Source organism: Podarcis liolepis, assembly GCF_965112155.1.
Source record: "Podarcis liolepis genome assembly, chromosome: 2".
Classification (NCBI taxonomy): domain Eukaryota; kingdom Metazoa; phylum Chordata; class Lepidosauria; order Squamata; family Lacertidae; genus Podarcis; species Podarcis liolepis.
The window spans coordinates 10,727,436-10,750,866 of NC_139555.1; the positions used below are offsets into that span (position 1 = coordinate 10,727,436).

General features: G+C 46.0%; 2 protein-coding genes across 3 annotated transcripts in view; both read left to right on the forward strand.

Annotated features, from left to right (window-relative positions):
- LOC310700607 (uncharacterized protein) overlaps positions 1 to 23,431 on the forward strand; it is a 95,718-nt gene that overhangs the window by 42,824 nt on the left and 29,463 nt on the right. Inside the window, exon 2 of the mRNA XM_083490536.1 lies at positions 20,261 to 21,273. The gene's annotated coding sequence lies outside the window, so the exon portion shown is untranslated. The remainder of the gene's footprint in view (positions 1 to 20,260; positions 21,274 to 23,431) is intronic.
- PFKM (phosphofructokinase, muscle) overlaps positions 1 to 23,431 on the forward strand; it is a 50,298-nt gene that overhangs the window by 19,689 nt on the left and 7,178 nt on the right. For both annotated transcript variants that reach the window (XR_014522595.1, XM_083489999.1), the window contains exons 4-18: positions 1,552 to 1,741; positions 3,031 to 3,196; positions 5,638 to 5,682; positions 6,180 to 6,288; positions 8,948 to 9,043; positions 9,928 to 10,020; positions 11,266 to 11,391; positions 12,474 to 12,538; positions 12,796 to 12,859; positions 14,063 to 14,209; positions 14,332 to 14,402; positions 16,694 to 16,781; positions 17,515 to 17,667; positions 19,300 to 19,464; positions 21,664 to 21,725. Coding sequence is in view for 1 of the 2 variants with exons in the window: in XM_083489999.1 (XP_083346125.1) it covers positions 1,552 to 1,741; positions 3,031 to 3,196; positions 5,638 to 5,682; positions 6,180 to 6,288; positions 8,948 to 9,043; positions 9,928 to 10,020; positions 11,266 to 11,391; positions 12,474 to 12,538; positions 12,796 to 12,859; positions 14,063 to 14,209; positions 14,332 to 14,402; positions 16,694 to 16,781; positions 17,515 to 17,667; positions 19,300 to 19,464; positions 21,664 to 21,725 (1,640 nt within the window). In the remaining variant the exon portion in view is untranslated. The remainder of the gene's footprint in view (positions 1 to 1,551; positions 1,742 to 3,030; positions 3,197 to 5,637; positions 5,683 to 6,179; positions 6,289 to 8,947; positions 9,044 to 9,927; positions 10,021 to 11,265; positions 11,392 to 12,473; positions 12,539 to 12,795; positions 12,860 to 14,062; positions 14,210 to 14,331; positions 14,403 to 16,693; positions 16,782 to 17,514; positions 17,668 to 19,299; positions 19,465 to 21,663; positions 21,726 to 23,431) is intronic.

The window sequence follows — 23,431 nt, forward strand, 5'->3', positions numbered from 1 at the left end:
CTAAAGCAATAAGGAGAGAAATTAGAAGAAAAGGAGGAGCAAAAAACTTCTCCAGCTAAGGAAAAGGCACTAAGGCAAAAAAGAGGGAAGGGAGTGTTGAAAGGAAACAGCTGATCGGTGGGATTGGAAGAGAAATAAGGGACGCTAGCGGAGGCTGCCTGGGAGGGAGAAAGTAAAAGCCCATGGATCCTCAGGATTTTTACATTGGGTCACCCCAAATTCACCATCAGATCACATAGCATGTCCATGGCTACAGCCTGCACCAAAAAAATCACGCACCCACTGTTGCGTGGGGCTGCAATGGTGCAAAAATGTGGTTACAAAGCATGGATCCACATGGATCGTCAGGATTTTTGCATTGGGTCACCCCAAATTCACCATCAGATCACATGTCTGTGGCCACAGCATGAACCACAAAAATCATACATCCACGGTTTCATTCAGAATATTTTTTTTCTTGTTTTCCTCCTCTAAAAACTAGGTGCGTCTTAGGGTCAGGTGTGTCTTATGGAGCAAAAAATACGGTACTTCCTGATGTTTAGTTGAAAACTCCTTTCTTGAAATTTGGAGCCATTGGTTTGAGTCCTACCCTCCAGACCAGGAGAAAACAAATTTGTTCTCTCTTCCAGGTTGACAGCCCTTGAGATATTTGAAAATGGCTAGCATATCAATAATAGTTCACTGTTGAACAAAGACAGACATAAAATAAAACCAAAATAAATAAACCACAGGTATGTGAATGCGTGGAAGGTAGTGACTAAAACTATTTATACCCGTTGTTCCTAACATGGGGCACACGCCCCACAGGGGCGCAATTTGATTTTGATGGGGGCACTTTGGGAATGAGTTAGACCATGTTAATGGCTTTTTAGGCTTCTTCCACATGAATAGGAGTTCACTTTTTGAATAATAAGAATTATATGTCATAGGATTTTAGAGATGCTTAGGTGGGGCATGGCCAAAAAAAAGATTGGGAACCACTGATTTATACCATAGACACAATGGTTAAACAAGGCAAGGTTGCAAAATATGGACCCTTTTCTACCAATAGAAAGTAATTAAAGTATTCAAAAGTATTTGTTCATGGGCCGAGGGGGATCCCCCCCTCATCTGAAGCAGATTTCTTGTCATGGTACCTGTTATGTACTGAAGTTTTCACCCTGGGCCAGCAGGGGGATGCTGTAGATAGTTTTCACTCAGGTCCACATATGCAAATGAGGGATTGAAAGTGACGTTCAGTGATTGGATAGTTACAGAAAGTGGTTACTGTTGCGTTGTAGTGGAGCTCTATATAAGCAGGCTGGCTGAACCCTTCAGTTCACTTCTGTTCTGGCCTGTGAATAAACAAGAGCTGTTTGAAGAATTGCTGTGTCGTCTGATATGTTCACCCACAACTTAACAGTACCTATGACCTAAAGTATTTTTCCCTCCCTTGATCTTTTCTTCTTCCAGATTTGCTTGAGGGACTCCTTCTCTTGATCATAGCAGCACCTAAGTTAGGTGGCCATAATGTTGTCTTCCAGCTCTCACCTGTTTTGTCCCCTCACCTAGGGTGGCACCGTCATCGGGAGTGCCAGGTGCATGGACTTCCGTGCCCGCGAAGGACGCCTGAAAGCTGCTCGCAACCTGGTGAAGAGAGGAATCACAAACTTGTGCGTGATCGGGGGAGATGGCAGCTTGACTGGAGCGGATACCTTCCGAGCGGAGTGGACCAGTTTGCTGCAGGAGCTGGTTAAGACAGGTATTGCCAAGGAGGCCACTTAAAAACTGAATGCTACAGTGAGGGGGGGAAGTATTTGATCCCCTGCTAAATTTGCCCATTTGCCCTCTGACAAAGAAATGACCAGTCCATAATTTTAATGGTAGGTTTATTATAGCTGTGAGAGACAGAACAAGAAGAACCCCCCCCCGAAACCCAGAAGACAAAAGTCAGAGATTGATGTGCATTATAATGAGTGAAATAAGTACCGTATTTTTCGCTCTATAGGACGTACCGGACCATAGGAGGGGGAGAACAGGGGGAAAAAATTCTCCCCCTCTCTGCTCAGCCCCCCTTCAGCGAAGCGGCAGGAGAAACAGAGCCCCTTCCATTTCTCCTCCCGCTTCACTGAAGGGGCGCTGCGCAGAGAGGGAAAACTGTGCAGCGCCTCTCCAGCGAAGCGAAGCCTGGAGAGCAAGAGGGATCGGTGTGCACCGACCGCTCTCCAGGCTTCAGTCAGCTATCCGCAAGCCTTCGGAGCGCAGTGGGAACTCCTGCTGCGCTCAGAAGGCTTGTGGATAGGTGCCTGAAGCCCCCAGAGCGCAGCCTTTGAAGCCTCTGCAGATCAGCGGGGTGAAGGCACCCAGCTGCCCTGCAGAGGCTTTGCGCAGCCATCCCCAAGCTAGAACAGTGAGAGGGAGCGCTGCGCAGCACTCCGTCTCCCTGTTCTGGCTTTGGGCTTAGCCGCGCAGTCTGCATTCGCTCTATAGGACACACACACATTTCCCCTTAATTTTTGGAGGGGAAACAGTGCGTCCTATAGAGCAAAAAATACGGTATTTGATCCCCTGTCAACCAGCCAGATGTCAGGCTACCTGGTATCTTCACTGTATGTAACAAGCTGAGATTAGAAGCACCTGCTGTAAGGGAGAGGTCTTACCTGTAATCCCAGCTCATTACATTACCTGTACAAAAGACACCTGTCAACAGAAGCAATCAATCCACCATGACCAAGACCAAAGAGCTGTTCGAGGATGTCGTTAAAATTATGGACAGGTCATTTCTTCGTCAGAGGGCAAATGGGCAAATTTAGCAGGGGATCAAATAATTTCCCCCCTCACAGTAGGTCCCTGTGCTGGTGAGAGTTGGAATCCTAAATATTTGGAGAACCTCATCTTAGCCACCCTTGCTCTGACCTGCAGGATAAATGGAGAATATGGAGAACGTTTGCTTTCTTATTGCTAGATTTAGGCTAAGATTGAACTTTCAGGGATGGTGTAATTATATCACATGCTGGTATTCCATTGGTTCTTTGCCTAATACCTCCCCAGGTGGCATCACGGCAGAAGAAGCCAGCAAGTCTAGTTACCTAAACATTGTTGGCATGGTTGGTTCTATTGATAACGACTTTTGTGGCACTGACATGACCATTGGCACGGACTCTGCTCTCCACAGGATAATGGAAATAGTGGATGCTATCACCACCACTGCTCAGAGGTGAGACTTGTAGGCATTGTGCCTTTGATTTCTACAGTTCCTGAATGGCACCATAAGAATTTCTTTCTGCAGCTTGAAGAAAGAGAAGAAAACAAAGTCCTAGCCCTTAAGACTAGGCTTGAAAGTGTATATAGACGGCAGTTGCGGAGCAATCGCAGAAGCTCTTTGCCCTTCCTCATGCAGGAGCATATAAAATGGGAAAGAATATATTTGCAAATACAGGCAAAATTTGACTCAGTTTGCCTACTCTCTGTTGTAGAATTTAAAAAATATATATACCGTATTTTTCGCTCTATAACACGCACTTGACCATAACACGCACGTAGTTTTTAGAGGAGGAAAATCCGTAGGCATGCCACCCGTAGGCATTCCCTCCATAACACGCACAGACATTTCCCCTTACTTTTTAGGAGGAAAAAAGTGAGTGTTATGGTGCAGAAAATACGGTATATCTTAACTAGATAAGGGTAGGTTTTGTGTGTGTGAGAGAGAGAGAGAGAGAACAAGAAAATACAGTGGTACCTCTGGATACGAACAGGATCCGTTCCGGAGCCCCGTTCACATCCTGAAGTGAATGCAACCCGCGTCTGCGCGGGTCGCAATTCGCCGCTTCTGCGCATGCGCATGACATCATTTTGACCTTCTGTGCATGCGTGAGCAGTGAAACCCGGAAGTAACGTGTTCCGTTACTTCCGGGTTGCGCAACCTGAAAGCGCTCAACCTGAAGCAACTTCAACCCGAGGTATGACTGTATAAGGATCTTCAAGGTAAAACTTGTGCACAGTGGTGTAGCATGGGGGTGGAGATCTGTGGCCCCAGGCATATTTTTGCAACCAAGGCAACTTTCCCTTGTTTGGCCACAGCTGCACTTCAGGGTCTCACCTGACCCTGGACGCAGCAGGCTCTCTCTGTACCCCACCCAGTGCTGGATTTATGTATAAACTAAACAAGCTATAGTTTAGGGCCCTGAGTGGGCCCCCCAAAATTTTTTAAAGGGAAATCAACCTGGATGTACATTTCCAAAATGTAAGATAAAGAACAAATAAAATAAAACCTACATACAGCAACAGTGTCTTGTGTATTGTGTAGGCTCCTATTTGTTATGTGCAAATTGCTTTAGATACCTACAGTGGTACCTTGGGTTAAGTACCTAATTTGTTCCGGAGGTCCGTTCTTAACCTGAAACTGTACTTAACCTGAAGCACCACTTTAGCTAATGGGGCCTCCTGCTGCTGCCACGCTGCCGGAGCACGATTTCTGTTCTTATCCTGAAGCAAAGTTCTTAACCTGAAGCACTATTTCTGGGTTAGCGGAGTGTGTAACCTGAAGTGTATGTAACCTGAAGTGTATGTAACCCAAGGTACCACTGTATTAGGTCCATAAATTACCATATAGCCTATATTCAACATAAAAAAACAGTGGCAATTTTTTATGTTGACAAAGGACAGCTGGACATATAAAGGGACCCATTAGGTTTAGGGCCTCATCAAACCTAAATCTGGCCCTGGGCCCACCCCCTTGGGGCGTGTCCCTTGAGCCCCACCTGAGTGGCGGCAGCATATGCTCCACCACTGCTTGTACATGTTTTAATGAGGTACCGTATTTTTCGCTCTATAGGACGCACCGGGCCATAGGACCATAGGAGGGGGAGAACAGGAAAAAAAAATCTTCCCCTCTCTGCGCAGCGCTCCTTCAGCGAAGTGGCAAGAGAAACGGAGCCCCTTCCATTTCTCCTCCCGCTTGGCTGAAGGGGTGCTGCACAGCTCTCCCTCTCTGCTGAAGCCAGGAGAGTCTTGCTCTCCCAGCTTCAGCAAAAGGAACCCGAAGCCTTCGGAGCACAGCGCGAATTCCCGCTGCGCTCCAAAGGCTTTAGGTGGCTATCCCTGAAGCCTGGAGGGCGAGAGGGGTCGGTGCGCACCAATCCCTCTCGCTCTCCAGGCTTCAGCGAAGGCAGCGCAAAGCCTCCGGAGCATGGAGGAAGCGCTCCCTCTGAGCTTCGGAGGCTTTGCGTTGCTATCGCTGAAGCCAAGGAGCCTGCATTCACTCCATAGGACGCACACACATTTCCCCTCAATTTTTGGAGGGGAAAAAGTGCATCCTATAGAGCGAAAAATACGGTATTTTGAGGACCTTCTTGGTAACGGTTGAAGTGACCTGGGACTCTCTTTTATTCTGAGAAGAGCCTGTGCAATCCCTTGTCTTTCTAATTATGTGAGAATCTGTGTGGATAGTAGTATTAAAAAAAAGAAAACAAAAACAAAAAGGATAAACATTCGCAGTTAAAAAGCTAGTGCCAAGATGTGGAATGATGAGCAAAAGACACAAGCTGAAGCTATCCCTAATTTTTCCCTACATACAAAACTCAAATCTTTTCTTGAATGTTTAAAACATTTCTTTAAAAAAATATACTCAAGTGCTTTATTATTTGTTTTGCCTTGCAGTCACCAGAGGACATTTGTGCTGGAGGTCATGGGTCGTCACTGTGGGTAGGAATTTCTATCCTTATTTCTCTTAAATGTCACGTTTTAAAATGCATTTTGATCAAAGGCAAAAATCAATGAAGTGAATGATCTGAAGCAGACATAGGCAACCTTCGGCCCTCCAGATGTCTTGGCCTACAATTCCCATGATCCCTAGCTAAGAGGACCGGTGGTCAGGGATGATGAGAATTGTAGTCCAAAACATCTGGAGGGCCGAAGGTTGCCTATGCCTGATCTGAAGGATGATTACATTCTGATCCACACACTAGCCCACGAAGTGTGGATCCAGTTGGTACTGGAATTCAGAAAGATCAAATTTATCCAGTCTGAGTGCAGTCTGAGTTTCCCCAGAGAGAGGATGATATGAATCAGTCTCCAATCAGACCTAAGTAACCTTTAGGAAAGCTCCTTTCCTCCTTGGATTTTTCAAGCACTATTGCTAGCTTAAAATCTTGCACCAAATCAATAATGGCTCATTGTTTGGCTTTTATCTCTTTCTCTAGTTACCTAGCCCTTGTAACAGCCTTGGCAAGTGGTGCAGACTGGGTTTTCATTCCAGAATCTCCACCAGAGGATGACTGGGAGGATCACTTGTGCAGGAGGCTAACTGAGGTAATAATAATAATCTTTATTGCGGTCCAGTGACCCATAAGGTTAAGGTAAAGGTAAAGGGACCCCTGACAATTAGGTCCTCATCTCACTTTATTGGCCAAGGGAGCCGGCGTACAGCTTCCGGGTCATGTGGCCAGCATGACTAAGCCGCTTCTGGTGAACCAGAGCAGCGCACAGAAACGCCGTTTACCTTCCCGCCGGAGCGGTACCTATTTATTTACTTGCACTTTGACGTCCTTTTGAACTGCTAGGTTGGCAGGAGCAGGGACCGAGCAACGGGAGCTTCACCCCATCGCGGGGATTTGAACCGCCGACCTTCTGATCGGCAAGTCCTAGGCTCTGTGGTTTAACCCACAGCGCCACCCACGTCCCCCAATGACCCATAACATGGATTATAAATAAAATACAGATTCATACAGACAACCCCCCAGGGAAGGGAGACTGAAGCATTATTTGTTTAGTCATGGGTATGTTGATCTTTGATTCATATGACTACTAAAAGATACTTTTCCACGGCCACTGTGATATCATTGGACATGTTGTCCAGAAGATATTTGATATAGTAGGCTTCAGACTGACCCGGCCGATTTGCCAATAGTGCTTTTGAGGCATCCAATCATAGCCTGCATTTTTATCAAGGCTTATAGTTTGATTGGGGTCTGTATTTTAAAATGAGCTTAAAGATTTTCAAATGTTTTAGAAGTACTTTGGCAAGATGTTTATCCTCCTGGACAAGGGGGCCCCCTGATTTATAGCAGAAAACAATTCTCAAAGTCATAAAAAGGGAATTACAGGCTGAGACCAAGGTTACACTGACCCTACATAATTAATAGTTGGTAAACAGTAAAATAAAACCATGTGCCTTAAACTTGAGCCATATCTTTCTAAGGTTAAAGGCCAAGAGTAAATGGAAAAGAAAACAACTGGCTGAGAAGGGAAGTGTAAATAGAAGAAAAGGCTTTTATTTTGAGGCTGTAAACTGGTCCATCCTTTCCTTTGAGAATGTTTATTCTTCTAAAAAGCTATCTATGATAAAGTATGAAATATACTGGCTTAAATATAATTATGCAAAGGATCTAGAAAGAAAGAAATGTTAAATTCTTATTTCATAGAGTCATATTGCTGTAGGAGACCAGAGGGGCAGATGAGCCCAGCCCCCTGCCAGACAGGAGACGCCATCAAGCACTCCTGATATATGGTTGTCAGGCCATTGTTTAAAGACCTCCAAAAAGGAGATCTTTCATTGATGATGCATGAGAATGTGAACCCAAGATCCCTGACATCTGTCTAAGATAAAAATTTAAAACTATTAACCATCTGTTTTGGAGGGCAATAGGGCAAGGAGGGCAAGAGGTGAGCTGGTAATTAAGGTTCCTTGTTGAGACAAATGTAAGATATATGACTACTTATTTGTCATTTATAGATAGAAGAATATATAGCTTTTTGTATCCCATAAAAGGCAATAGGAAATGGGTGTATCTTTTAGGATTGGTTATAGCAATCAGCCAATAGGAAATTCAACCAGGCTGATTGGACAGAGGCAGCCAAAGGAGGAGCAAGGGGCCTGGGCTGAGGGAATATAAGTGCTGGCCATAATGGCAGGAGCCCAGGCCAGAGCTTGGTAACCATCTACCACTGTGCCTCTCATTTATTTGTCTGACAAATAAATTATTATTTTAATTTCTCTATTGCTGCGTTGAATATTTCATTCCAGCTAAGCGTTAACCACAAGCAGGGTGCTACACTTTAATCAATAGTTCCCTTGCTTGGTCATATTGTCCGCAATGCAGTAAAATATGCCCAATGCAGTCGACGTTTTGAGAGCATACACAGATCCTATTTTGATAAGGGATATCTCTCAGTGCCGTTTAACACTTCTGATGGGAATACATTTAATTTGGCTTTGGTGAAAACTCCGATATGTTGGTATAGACAAATTTCTAAGATATGCAGGTGTCTGAAACTCGAACCCATAGTGAATTCCTACTGCTAATGGGCCACAGCTAACATGATACTGAGATCGGAGATCACTATGTGAATATGTCCCAGAGCCTTTGCCTCAGAGATTCAAGGGCGATATCATACCCAGATGGTACAGGAGAGAAGGTGGCATACCAGTGGCTTTTCTAACCATAATTTTCATCCATGAGCTGGTAAACTCCTTGTTGTTTAGCTATGGAGGTAACCACTTCCCTAGGCCAAAGACTGAGATTTTGAGCCAGGGCTGTAATATGCTGTAATATGTTGATGCGGTGATACTGGCTGGAGAATGTTTAAAAAAGCAAATCAGTTGAAGTATTTGGAGTCAGTGAAAGAAATCTGCACCAAAACCATGGGACACCCTCACAGGTCCTAAGCCACTTCAAAGGCCTGGTGAGCTGGAGAAGCTAGACAAACCTAGGGTAGCCTGAGTTTCACAGTCAGGCCCTCTCTAGGCTGCACAAAACTGTCTCCAGCCTTGATTAAGGATATGGCAGCAGCAATTGAGCAGAGAACAGTACCATGATTGATGGTACTGAAAGCTGTAGAGAGGTCCAGGGGAATCACCAAGGTTGGGTTCCCGGCAGCCTTTCTTGGCTGTCCAAGGCAGTTCCTGTCTCCAAACCAGGCCTGGAATGTGGTTTGAAGTGGATCTCTCTCTCTCTTTTCTTCTCCACAGACAAGAACCCGAGGCTCAAGGCTGAACATCATTATTGTGGCTGAAGGAGCTATTGACAAGCACGGCAAGCCGATCACCTCAGAAGACATTAAAAGTGTGGGTGATGCAATCCTGTTTCTGCTCGGAGCGTCTGTGTCAATGTCCTTTGCCCTAACATTGAGATTGAGCTGAAATACTCGCTGTGAGGCAGAATGACTGTCTCGCCAGAGTGGTGCATGCTCTAGTTATCTCCCGCTTGGACTACCGCAATGCACTCTACATGGGGCTACCTTTGAAGGTGACCCGGAAACTGCAATTAATCCAGAATGCGGCAGCTAGACTGGTGACTGGGAGTGGCCGGCAGGACCACATAACACTAGTCCTGAGAGATCTGCATTGGCTCCCAGTACATTTCCAAGCACAATTCAAAGTGTTGGTGCTGACCTTTAAAGCCCTAAACGGCCTCGGCCCAGTATACCTGAAGGAGCATCTCCACCCCCATCATCCACTGAGATCCAGCACCAAGGGCCTTCTGGCGGTTCCCTCATTGCGCGAACTGAGGTTACAGGGAACCAGACAGAGGGCCTTCTCGGTAGTGGCACCCACCCTGTGGAACGCCCTCTCAGCAGATGTCAAGGCAATAAACAACTATTTTACTTATTAGAAACAACTGAAGGCGGCCCCGTTTAAGGAAGTTTTTAATATTTAATGCTGTACTGTTTTTAACATTTGATTGGGAGCGGCCCAGAGTGGCTGGGGAGACTCAGCCAGATGGGTGGGGTATAAATAATAACTTCTTCTTCTTCTTCTTCTTCTTCTTCTTCTTCTTATTATTATTATTATTATTATTATTATTATCCTGCACAGTTAAAAAGGGCGGGTTTGTACAACCAAAGGACTCAAAGAGTAACAAAAGCCTGGTTCGCCCTCTGTTGTCCAGTGAACATTCTTAACTTTGAAGGGATGATGTCATTTTTTTTGCACCTCTCTTCTCTCTACAGCTGGTTGTGAAACGCCTGGGCTATGACACAAGAGTCACCATCCTTGGACATGTGCAGCGCGGTGGGACCCCCTCTGCCTTTGATCGCATCCTGGTAAAAAGCAAAGCAGTTTTGTTTCTGATGCTTCATATGGATGACACGCCTGTAAACAATACAGTGGTACCTCAGCTTACAGACGCTTCAGGTTACAGACTCCGCTAACCCAGAAATAGTACCTCGTGTTAAGAACTTTGCTTCAGGATGAGAACAGAAATTGTGCTCTGGCGTCACAGCAGCAGCAAAAGGCTCCATTAGCTAAAGTGGTGCTTCAGGTTAAGATCAGGTTAAGAACGGACCTCCGGAATAAATTAAGTTCTTAACCTGAGGTACTTCTGTACAGTGTTATCTCGGTTTACATACACTTCAGGTTACAGACTCCGCTAACCCAGAAGTATTACCTCAGGTTAAGAACTTTGCTTCAGGACGACAACAGAAATTGCATGACGGCAGCGTGGCGGCAACAGGAGGCCCCATTAGCTAAAGTGGTACCTCAGGTTAAGAACAGTTTCAGGTTAAGAACGGACCTCCGTAACAAATTAAGTTAGTAACCAGAGGTGCCACTGTATTGCATATTGGAGTGAGAGGCAGGAGGAGACATTTCTAAAGGTGTAGTCCAGGTGTGGGGAAACTTTGGCCCTCCAGATGTTGCTGAACTACAGTTCCCATAATCCCTGGCCGTTGGCCCTGCTTGCTGGGGCTGATGGGAGTTGCAGTTCAGCAACGGCTGGCGGCCCCAACGTTCCCCACACACTTGATGCAGTCTCGCTGCCTCTAGGTTGTTAACTTCTCTGGAATTTTTCGGCAAAGTTTGGCATGATAAGAGCACTCGGTGACCATTCACACAGCAGGAGGTAATTAGTTGGCCTTTGGTGAAGATTTGACGTTTTCATCCTCAAAAAAGATTTTGATCTGAGTTTCTACTGAAATGAAGCTGCATTTTAATGTTGTATTTTAATCTTGTTTTTAAGTTGTAATTTAATCAATTGTTTTATACATGGTGTTAGCTGTCCTGAGCCCGGTCTTGGCTGGGAGGGGCAGGGTATAAATAAAAGTATTTATTATTATTATTATTATTATTATTATTATTATTATTATTATTATTATTTTATTATTATTATTACAAATTACTTATCACTCCCTCTAATAATGAACTCAGGTGGCAAGTGTTGGAGCCAGATTGGAGCCAAAATTAGGCCGCTGTAAAACAAGAGGGAAGTATTGACATGCTCAGGTGTTTGCAGAAATACAAAAAGCCCCAAACCCTTTAAAAAAATCATTTTTCTGTTCTCCATCTTGCAGGGAAGCAGGATGGGAGTGGAAGCTGTCATGGCGCTACTGGAGGGAACTCCTGATACTCCAGCATGTGTTGTCAGCCTCTCTGGTAACCAAGCTGTCCGTCTTCCTCTCATGGAGTGCGTCCAAGTAGTAAGTATTGTTTGCTGGCATGTGGGTTTATGGGGGTGGGACAAGAAAATGCACCTCTTTATCCCAGCCTTCGACAGTTAAGGTATTTTGTTTTGCTGGACCCCCATCACATTTGCTGAATGTACAGTGGTGCCTCGCAAGACGAAAAGAATCCGTTCTGTGATTCTCTTCGTCTAGCAGTTTTTTCGTCTTGCGAAGCAAGCCCATTGACGGATTAACGCTCTTAGCGGCTTTTAGCGGCTTAGCGGCTTATCGGATCAGCTGATAAGCGGCTTAGCGGCTTAGAAAAAGGGGGGGGAGGAAAAAAACCCCGCAGGAACTTGCAAGACATTTTTGTCTTGCGAAGCAAGCCCATAGGAGATTCGTTTTGTGAAGCACCTCCAAAACGGAAAACTCTTTCGTCTAGCGAGTTTTCCGTCTTGCGAGGCATTCGTCTTGCAGGGCACCACTGTATGTTGTTCTGTTTCATTTGAAATAGTTGTTTTCATAAGGGTACATTATATTGTTGTTACCGCTCCTGGGGCCTTATGGGCAGGTAAGAAATCAAAGACTTATAATTTGGCATAAAATTTGGACTGCTTGACTGCATTATCATTTGGAATGTATTTAACGTGAATTTAAAGGTAAAGGTAAAGGTAAAGGGACATCTGACCATTAGGTCCAGTCGTCACCGACTCTGGGGTTGTGGCACTCATCTCGCTTTATTTGCCAAGGGAGCCGGCATACAGCTTCCGGGTCATGTGGCCAGCATGACTAAGCCGCTTCTGGTGAACCAGAGCAGCGCACGGAAATGTCATTTACCTTCCCGCTGGAGCAGTACCTATTTATCTACTTGCACTTGACGTGCTTTCAAACTGCTAGGTTGGCAGGAGCAGGGACCGAGCAGCGGGAGCTCACCCCGTCGCGGGGATTCGAACCGCCAACCTGCTAAGGATCGGCAAGTCTTAGGCTCTGTGGTTTAACCCACAGTGCCACCCGCATCCCCAACGTGGATTTAATTGGATTGTTAAAATGGAAAATTTAATAAATATTATTATAAAAAATACAAAATACTATTTGTCACTATTGTCTTCCTTCAACAGACTAAAGATGTCACAATAGCGATGAATGAGGGACGGTTTGATGAAGCTCTTAAACTTAGGGGAAGGTAAGTTGGAGCTACAATGTGAACAAGGCCTTCCGGGGCCTCTCCAATTTATTTTTTATTCTTAGGAAGAGGAAGTGGCCATAGCTCAGTGACAGAGCATCTGGTTTGCATGCAGAAGGTCCTGGATTCAGTCCTTCGCATCTCCAGAAAGGGCTGGGAAGGATTTCCTGCCAATCCCAGTCAGTGTAGACAGTCTTGAACTAGCCTAGGTTGGAAGACTGCTTCCTTTGCTCCTAATAATTTGATTCACCCTGCAGGAGTTTCCAAAACAACTGGAATGTTTACAAGATTTTGGCCCATGTTCGCCCACCCTCTGCAAAGGTAAGGGGGGCGGGGAGGGGGCATACAGTGGGAGAGACGGCATAGCTCAGTGGTATGCTTTGTATGTGTAAGTCCCATGTTTGATCCCTGGCATCTCTAAATAAAAGGATTCATGTAGCAGGCGATGGGAGAGACCCTTCTCTGTCTGAGACCATGAAGACCTGACCTTCTACGAGAATGCTTCCTTTGTTTTGGTATAGGCAGGTCTGCATATCCTGTTGAGAACTGCTTAGACAGGCCGTTGTTGTTATGTACTGAAGTTCTCACCCTGGGCCAGCAGGGGGATACTGTAGATAGTTATGCAAATAAGGGGTCGAAAGTGACGTTCAGTGATTGGATAGTTTTAGAAAATTGTTACAGTTACGTTGTACTGGAGCCCTACATAAGCAGGCTGACCGAACCCTTCAGTTCAGTTCTGTTCTGGCCTGTGAATAAACAAGAGCTGTTTGAAGAATCGCTGTGTCATCTGATATGTTCACCCACAACCTAACAGTTGTAACATGAGCTATCTTTCTTTTTAACCAGTTTGTATTTGTTTATTGGTGTTTTTCTGCTGATTTTATTCTCATGTGCCTGAAAGACCTACATTGGCTCCCAGTACGTTTACGATCACAATTCAAAGTGTTGGTGCTGACCTTTAAAGCCCTAAACGGCCTCGGCCTAGAATGCCTGAAGCGTCTCCACCCCCATCATTCAGCCTGGATACTGAGGTCCAGCTCTGGGGGCCTTCTGGTGGTTCCCTCCCTGCAAGAAGTGAGGTTACAGGGAACCAGGCAAAGGGCCTTCTCGGTGGTGGCACCCGCCCTGTGGAACGCCCTCCTATCAGATGTCAAGAAAATAAACAACTATCTGACTTTTAGAGGACCTCTGAAGGCAGCTCTGTTTAGGGAAGTTTTTAATGTTTGCTTCTGTTATTCTGTTGGAAGCCGCCCAGATTGGCTGGGGAAACCCAGTCAGATGGGTGGGGTATAAATGATAAATTATTATATTACTATTATTATTGGAGTACACACACACACAAATGTAATTAGAATTTTAATAAATAAATAAACCATGCTTCTAATGGAAGCAAAGCTGCTCTATGAATGCCTTTCTGTCCGTGTGACTGGCTCCTTCAGTGGAACCCAGAATCCCCCAACAGGGTGTGCTTTGAAGTACATTCAAAGCCCTTTCTGATCCCCCAATCCTTTTCTTTCTCTGCAGAGCGGCTACAACCTGGCAGTGATGAACGTAGGTGCGCCAGCAGCTGGCATGAATGCAGCCGTGAGGTCTACCGTCAGAATTGGATTGATCCACGGCCATAGGATGCTAGCTGTGCACGACGGGTTTGAAGGCCTAGCCGAAGGAAAGGTATTTGTTTTGTTTAACTGAGGGATTAATACTCCCTTCTAAGAGAGTTCCACAATTGCCAGTGGCTCAGGAAAGAGCTGCTTTGAGCTAAAGAAACCCTTTCTTCCGCCCTTTCTCTCCAGATTGAAGAAATTGGATGGGGAGGAGTCGGAGGCTGGACTGGGAGAGGCGGATCGAGTCTTGGAACCAAAAGGTATTATGATGGGGAGAGGTGCATAGCTGTCAACCGTCCCTTATTTGGCGGGAAACTCCTTTATCCCAGAGCTGTGTCCCACTGCTGTCCTTTATTGATGATGTCCCTTAAATTTCCCGGGTTTCAAAGGAAGCATCTCCTCTCACTCACTCCCTGCCGGCCAGGGGGAGGGAGGCTACAACTGTGTTGCTTGGTTGCCCGGCCTGCCCCCCTCCGGCCTCCTCTCAGCAGCCTCGGCCCCCGGGAGCCCCTCCCCGCCGGGACTGGCAAGAGCCTCGGGCCCTTCCACTGCCGCCATCCTCCTCGCGGCCGCCAAACTGAGCGTCTCTGCCTGGGGTAGCATCTTCGTAGCTTGGACTTTGTTTTGCGCGAAAAGTGGTTGCTGTTTGTAGTTATTTAATTGCAGTGTTTCATCAGCTTGAGCAGCAAGCTGCGGAAATGAAGGGCTAAAAACTGGCGCTGCTCTCCAAAATTATCTGGTCCCTTTTAAATCCGTATCTCAGGTGGTTGACTAAAATCCCTTATTTTGGCTGCTGGTCCCTTATTTTCGAGGCTGCTGGTCCCTTATTTTCAAATCTGTAAGTTGACAGCTATGGAAAGGTGTCCATGGACGGATGTACTCTGTGTTTAAAAGAAAAAAGAAAAAAGAAAATGATTTTAAAAAAATTAAAACATAAACACAGCTGGCAAACATAGCTGAGGAAAACTTTTTCCTGTTATAATTAATTGAAAAAACACATGTCCCTTTTATAGCTTTAAGCAGAGGTGGCTAACTTGTGGCCCTCCTGATATTCCTGGATTCCAACTCAGTATGGTCACTGGTTAAGGATGATGGGAGTTGTAGTCCAGCAAAAAAACCAAAAACAAATGTGGAGGGCAACAAGGTTAATCACCCCTGCCTAATTTTTTTACTTTTAGAGAGTGGAAGAGCCACTGGAGACAATTCTCCATATTTCTACAGGAGACACTGTACTCCTGGTTGGAAGAAGACAAGCTCAAAGCATTGATTTGTGTAAGAATGTACCCAGCAGCCTCCTCAGAGGCCGCTGCATTTGTATATGGGTAGTGTGACTGGATGCTCCAGTGATGCTGGATGCAGAGGCAAAACAGAATTACCTCACACAGCGGAGGCTGATTGGGAAGAGCAGTGACTCATGCAGAGATGCATCAGGCAGCCTCCCCTGAAGCTGGGAAGTTCTTCTGTGACTACATTAGGAATATTTGAAAGCTCATATCATATCCTTTGCTGAAGCACAGCAGAATTGCCCGTCCCCCTGCAGAGGCTAACTGTCTGGAAAAGGAGAGTTACTGGGGATAATGGAACTTTCTATGAATGAAATCAAAAGGTACCATCGCCTGCCTCCCAAGACTTACTGAATCAGAGTGATTCCTGAATTCTCAGTGTTTTTCTAGCTTGGCATGGCCGGTGCTCCTGTCAAAGCCCTTGTCTTGGCATGGAAAGGTGAGATAAGTTTGGCTGTTGACAAGATCCCTCTGTAGGGAGTCTGAAAGGCTTCTTGATTCTTTGAGGGGCTCCTGGCATTGCAGCTGACCAGATGATGGCTGGGGCAGAGGTGGCACAGACGACAGAACAAGAGTTCGCCATCGTGTCTACCATGTGGTAGTGACGATGGTGGTGAAGAAAGCTTATTTCTCTGCTTCCGTTGCATCCTCAGCGAACCACTCAGCAAAGCATTTTCCAAGTGGGGAGTGGACTGGCTAAATCTAACCCAGTCTGAAAGCTGCAGCTGAGGCAGAACGCCACTTGCCAGGTTGTAATGTGAAGCAGCAAGATGGGATTATATTGTTTTGATCCTTAAAATTCTGCGCTGACTGCCTGTTAGCCACTGGGCCCAACCAAAGGCATTGGCACCTTTGTCCAAAGCCATATAAAACTTAGGGCCCAAGGAATGTAAGGCGTGCCTATGCTTTAAGATGGGCTCGGGTAGTCTTGTCAATGGTAGTGATGGTGGGGACAAGAGGCAGGGCTTTCTCAGTGGCAACCCTCATCTGTGGAACTCCCTGCATTTGCTTTTCCCTCACATCAACAACATTCAGGCACAAATTTTAAAAAATTGGATTTATTCAGCCAGGCCTTTGGAATCTTAACAGAACTGGGACCCGTTAGTCAAAGTTGTATTAGCCACTGTATTACGTTTTAGTTGTTGGCATGGACGTCATTATTTTAATTACTGCTTTATAATACCTGCATTTTTTGCTTGATGTTAACCATCAGAATGAATAAGAGATTAAACAAAAACAGAGTGCTGATTCTTCTTCTTCAATGACAGGACTCTACCTAAGAAGTACTTTGAGCAAATCAGCAGCAACATCGCCAGTTTTAACATCCATGGGCTGATCATAATTGGTGGCTTTGAGGTAGGTCTCTTAGGCTCTTTAGAGCACAAGATCTATAACAGAAGTAAAGCACTGTTGATAGGATTAACAGACTGGTGAATGAGTATGTCAGTTTTCACATTCCACAGAACATTCCTATAGGCACAACATGACAGCCATTGACAGTGGACTGGAAGAGAGACAGTGGACTCTCTGTCCAACAACCAAATCCTAAGATACAATAGGGTGGGCTCCGATGATAGTCAGGTTATGGCTGGGATGGAGAACTGCCCAGATGCTGCTGGACTCCCAACTCCCATTAGCCACAGGTAGCATGGTCATTGGCCAGGGATGATGGGAGATACAGTCCCACCAGTGGCGGAGGAACCCTCTCTGGCACCCAGGGCAGGATGAACCGCCCACGTGTGACGTCTGTATGGACTGTACACGCACAGCACCCCATACGGACTGTGCACACTGTCCATACGGGCATCTGTACAGGCTGCACATGCGCAGCAGCCCGTATGGTCGCTGTGTGAGAGCGGCAGCCTGTATGGTCGCCGTGCGAGAGGGATGCCCATACTGACACCCTCAGCCGCTCTACAGCTCAGGAGAGGCAGGGACCGTCTTGTCAAACCCCCCCCCCCAAGTGGCAACCCGGGACAGCCCGCCCCCTCCGCCCCCCACTTTGTGCACCCTTGAGTCTAACAACATCTGGAGGGCCACAGTTTCCTCATCTTAATAATGGAGGCTTTCTTCTTTCCCCTTTCCGTAGGCTTTCACCGGCAGCCTGGAGTTGATTGAAGGCCGAGCCAAGTTTGAAGAGCTCTGTATCCCGCTCTGTGTTATTCCTGCCACTGTCTCCAACAACGTTCCTGGCTCTGACTTCAGCATCGGTGCAGACACAGCCCTCAACACCATCACATCAGTAAGGCATTCATTGGCATCCAAGCTCAATGAATTTCAATACATGAAGGGCCAAGTGGGGTGTGGCAGCTGCCTAACATAGTGTTTTGTGGTGCAACAGCATAGGTAGCTGCCTTATAACTGAGTCAGATCATTGGTCCATCTAGTTTACTAGTGTCGAAACTGGCTGGCAGTGGTTCTCCAGGAGTAGAAATACACTGTGCAAATTTGGAGGATTTTCATAGGCTGCTGAGATCAGCTTTTCGGAGGAAAATTTTATGACGCAGTTTTAAATGGCGTCTCGCTAAGACAGGCTTGTCTAAGAAAGACGGGGGGAGGAGGACCAGGATCATTGGAATGTGAATGATGATTGGAATGTGATCTAAACCTGGCAGAGCCCTCTGTGATATACTTGGCAAGCCTGGGAAAATTAAAAGACAGACCGAGGATAAATTCTTTATGGAAGTGCGGAATGGCGTCTGTCCCTATGTGATATGATCTTTGGAGAGTGTAAAACCCACACAGAGGATGTTTGTTTCCAACCCGCTTGTGAAGATTATCAGAGATCGCAAAGAAAGGAATATATGATAATAACAAGAAGATGAAGAAAGTAATAAAGAGACTATCTGGACAGAACTGGATAGAACTGTCTAATTAAAGCAGCAGTATAAGTGATGCTTGGACCCCCATTCGTTGGGTACCCCCAACAAAATTTAAAAATCTGGCTGTATAATTTGGAGCTAATGTGATTTGGAAATAATGTGATTTGATTGGCCTGTTAATAAAAATTATTTTAAATTTTTTTTTTTAAGAGATCAGCTTTTCGTGATGCAGAATTTGGTTCTTATTCCTTAGGCATCTCTGATTAAAAGACATGCCTGCCTGATAAAACCCTGGATAGGTGCTGCCAGCCAGAATAGACAGTTCAATGGTCAAATTTCGTATTCGGCAGTGTCATGTCTTCAGAAGCAATAGGGAGGGGCCATAGCTCATTGGCAGTGTGTGTGCTTGGCTTGCCAAAGGTTCTAGGTTGGTCCCTGCCACGTTCAGCTCAGAGGATATTGGGTGATGGGGAAGACCCCTTCTTTGCCACGAAATCTTGGGAGGGCAGCTATCAGTCGAGAGAAGGCAGTATGTCTGACTCAGTCCAAGACAGTTGTTGTACATTTATATGTCTATATATTTTAGGGATGCGGGTCGCGCTGTGGTCTAAACCACAGAGCCTAGGGCTTGCTGATCGGAAGGTTGGTGGTTCAAATCCCTGCGACGGGGTGAGCTCCCATTGTTCGGTCCCAGCTCCTGCCCATCTAGCAGTTCAAAGGCACATCAAAGTGCAAGTAGATAAATAGGTACCGCTTCAACAGGAAGGTAAACAGTGTTTCTGTGTACTGCTCTGGTTTGCCAGAAGCGGCTTAGTCATGCTGGCCACATGACCCGGAATCTGTCTGCGGACAAACACCAGCTCCCTCGGCCTATAGAGTGAGAGGAGCGCATAACCCCAGAGTCATTGGTGACTGGACCTAACGGTCAGGGGTCCCTTTACCTTTTACCTTCTTTTAACTTGCAAACGTAAGAGTTGCCAAAAAGTTATACAGAGAACCTGCCCCATTCTGTCTTTCTGAGCAGGATGCCATTTGTTTGTTTAATTCCCTAGACTTGTGACCGTATCAAACAGTCTGCGGCTGGCACCAAGAGGAGGGTGTTCATCATTGAGACCATGGGAGGATATTGCGGCTACCTGGCTACCATGGCGGGACTGGCTGCTGGAGCAGATGCAGCCTATATTTATGAGGATCCTTTCACCATCCATGACTTGGAAGTGAGAACCGTTTGCAGAGACCAGAGGCGGTTGTTTCCTTTTTGAAAGCTCCTGGGAGAGCAGCATAGTCTAGATTGAGTTCCTCTCTCCACTCTTAGCAGCCTCTGCTGTAAATACCTGAATAGTCATTCCAAAACTGTGCGCTGGGGCAACACCAGTATGATGTGAGAGGACTGCTTGTGTGCCATGAAAATAAATTAGAGGAGCGTTCCTGCAAGAGCATTCCTGCCTTCACTGGAAGCAGGTAATTCTGTCTAGTCTTTGCTTTGGATGTGACTGGTGTTCAGTCACTCCCAAGAGAAGAGCACAGCAGAATTGCCTCTTACAATCACTTCCAATTCAGACTCTCATTTACAGAATTGCCTGCCTACAGAAAAGGCTGCCTGTTGTATCTCTGCATGAGTCACTTCTTTAGGCTTGCTCCGAAGGCAATGACTCATGCATAAACATAGGGGCTAATCTTCTTTAAGAATGGGCAATTCCTACTCTTGCATACTCTACAAGCCAATGTTTTCAGAGGCAAGAGTGAAAATACCGTATTTTTCGCTCTGTAAGATGCACCAGACCACAAGACGCACCTAGTTTTTGGAGGAGGAAAACAAGAAAAAAATATTCTGAATCGCAGAAGCCAGAACAGCAAGAGGGATCGCTGCGCAGTGAAAGCAGCAATCCCTCTTGCTGTTCTGGCTTCTGGGATAGCTGCGCAGCCTGCATTCGCTCCATAAGACGCACACACATTTCCCCTTACTTTTTAGGAGGGAAAATGTAAGTCTTATAGAGCAAAAAATACGGTAAGTACCGTATTTTTCTCTCTATTACACGCAGATTTTTTCTTCTAAAAAGGAAGGGGAAATGTCTGTGCGTGTTATGGAGCGAATGTGGGGGGGGGTCCCTGGAGCCGATTAGGGGAGCGCAGGAACAAAAATCAGCAAAAATCAATCGTGCGTTGTGTCCGAGAGGGAAACCTGAAAAGAGGAAGTTGCAGCTTTCCTGCATTCTGCCTCAGGGTCTTACTGCCCACCCTCCTCTGTTTCGTTGCTGTGTTTGCTCAAACGGAACAAAGAGCAGGCAAATCCCCTCCCCTCCAGGCAAGCAGAGGGGAAAGCAGAGGTCTTTCCTTCTAGTAATTCCTCTCTGTGCTCCTCGCAGGCAGCCAGAAAACATGCAGGAGGAGAGAGAAAGCTGGCTTCGGTTTGTGGAAACTTTTGCCTTTCTTTCCTCCCTCCCGTAAAATCCCTCTCCTGCTTTCTTAGCCAGCTGCTTCTCTGCACAACGCTCTCTTGTCCCTTCTGTGTTTTTCCTTCACTCCCCACTTAAAATGTAGTTACAAAGCATGGATCCACATGGATCCTCAGGATCTTTGCATTGGGCCACCCCAAATTCACCATCAGATCACATAGCAGCCTGCCCCCCCAAAATCACACACCCACTGTTGCCTGGGGCTGCAATGGTGCAAAAACGTGGTTAAAAACCATGGATCCACATGGATCCTCAGGATCTTTGCATTGGGCCACCCCAAATTCACCATCGGATCACATAGCAGCCTGCCCCCCAAAAATCACACACCCACTGTTGCCTGGGGCTGCAATGGTGCAAAAATGTGGTTAAAAAGCATGGATCCACATGGATCCTCAGGATCTTTGCATTGAGCTACCCCAAATTCACCATCAGATCACATGTCTGTGGCCACAGCATGAAGCACAAAAATGATACATCCACTGTTTCATTCAGAATTTTTTTCCTTGTTTTCCTCCTCTAAAAACAATGTGCGTGTTATGGTCAGGTGCGTGTTATAGAGCGAAAAATACGGTACCTATAGTTCTCATTCAGGAGGAAAGTGAGCCTCAAGCATCTCACAGTGTAACACTTTGCAACTGTATGTTCAGATGACAAACGTGTGAAGTCACTAATGTGAATAGTTTGGGGCCTGCAGTTTGACTTTATTAAGTGGGTTAATCTTACTCCTTTCATATTCACAATCCAAAACATGATGTCACGGGCTTTAGTGCAACGTTTGCATGTCCCACCTTCACACAGGAAAGTCTTTCCAGGAATACTCCTTTGTAGAAAATAAGTCTTGATTGTATGATGATGATGGGGACTGCAACTTGGCAGCAAAAGCTACGGTAGCTGGGAGATGTGCTCACGTGTAGTTTCAGAGACGGAAAGTGAAACCATGATTCTCTCTTTGGTAAACAGATGAATGTGGAGCATCTGACTGAGAAAATGAAGACCACAGTGAAGAGAGGTCTCATATTGAGGTATCTTACTAGGCTTAGCCATCAAACAGCTGGGGATTGGATGCTCAGAAGTGGTTTCTATTAGGTAAAAAGAGTGAAGATGGGCAATACCATTGTAGGAGTGGTGGAAGCAGTCTTCTTCGTCTTTTAAGCTTTAACCATGTATGCTTATAACTTTCTATTCTGAGCTGGCTTCTAAATCATCATTGGTTCTGCAGCTTTTCAGCATGGTGCATTTTGAAAGGGGAACATTTAGATAAGGAAGCAATTGTTGTTCCAGAGTTTCCAGTATGTTTTCCAGGCACTCATTGCAAAAAAGAAGACGACTGATTTGGGGGACTAAATGCATTTCTTGCTCCAAGCCAGCTTTAACAGCACAATCTGAATGTGCCAATATGTAATTTAATCCCATATATCATACCTGTACCCCACCCATCATCTATGCAATCTGTGGTTGAGTAAATAGGGCTCATTTTGTTTTATCCTCACAACTGAACCTTTGAAGTACATTATGCTGAGAGAAATTTGCCCAAGAGTGGTGTGGAACTTAATGGCAAAGTAAAGGAATTTGCACCTGGGTCTCCCATCACTGCCAGGACCACACTGACTTTCACTTATACAGTGGTACCTCGGGTTAAGTACTTAATTCGTTCCGGAGGTCCGTTCTTAACCTGAAGCACCACTTCAGCTAATGGGGCCTCCCGCTGCCGCTGCGCCACCGGAGCGCAATTTCTGTTCTCATCCTGAAGCAAAGTTCTTAACCTGAAGCACTATTTCTGGGTTAGCAGAGTCTGTAACCTGAAGCGTTATGTAACCTGAAGCATATGTAACCTGAGGTACCACTGTACTAGAAGAGAAAGCAGGCTATGGTTAGAATAAAATTATGGTGGGCAGAGGCAGTTTATTATGGAGCAATAATGCATTTCCAGTATAAACAGGCTGCTGAACAAGGGAAACATTTAGTCAGTTAAGCTGTAGGGCCCACTAGCCAATCAGACAAATGGATGTGAATCCTGGGTCTACATTCATACAAAATACAGAAAATTACACACACACACACACACACACACAAACAGCGTCCCTCCACCCACCCAGCCAAGCAAGAGGCTTTATCACAGTACAATGACACATTCCAGCCAGGCAAAAGTACAGTGGTGCCCCGCAAGACGAACGCCTCGGAAGACGAAAAACTCGCCAGACGAAGGAGTTTTTCGTTTTCTTAGCCGCTTCGCAAGACGCATTTCCCTATCGGCTTGCTTCGCAAAACGAAGCTTGCCCCGCAAGCTCCAGGGATAGCTGGGAAGCGCAGTGCGCCTTCCCCTCTGTCCCCGGACCCCTTTTGAACCAAGGGGCGGCAACGGGCAGAAGCGATTCTCCCCGCTGCCCCTTCCCTTGCTTTAAAACAGGTCCGGGGACAGAGGGGAAGGCAACGGGGAGAAGCAATCTTCTCCCCACCGCCCCTTGCTTTAAACAGGTCCGGGGACAGAGGGGAATGTGCACGGCGCTTCCCCTCTGTCCCCGGACGGTCTCCATAGGAACGCATTGATTGATTTTCAATGCGTTCCTATGGGAAACCGTGCTTTGCAAGACGAAAAACTCGCAAGAAGAAAAAACTTGCGGAACGAATTAATTTTGTCTTGCAAGGCACCACTGTAGTTGAGAATAGCTCAACTCACCTGAGGCTTTCCCCCCTCTCTTAGCGCTGTGTTCTACCATTCCATCTCTCT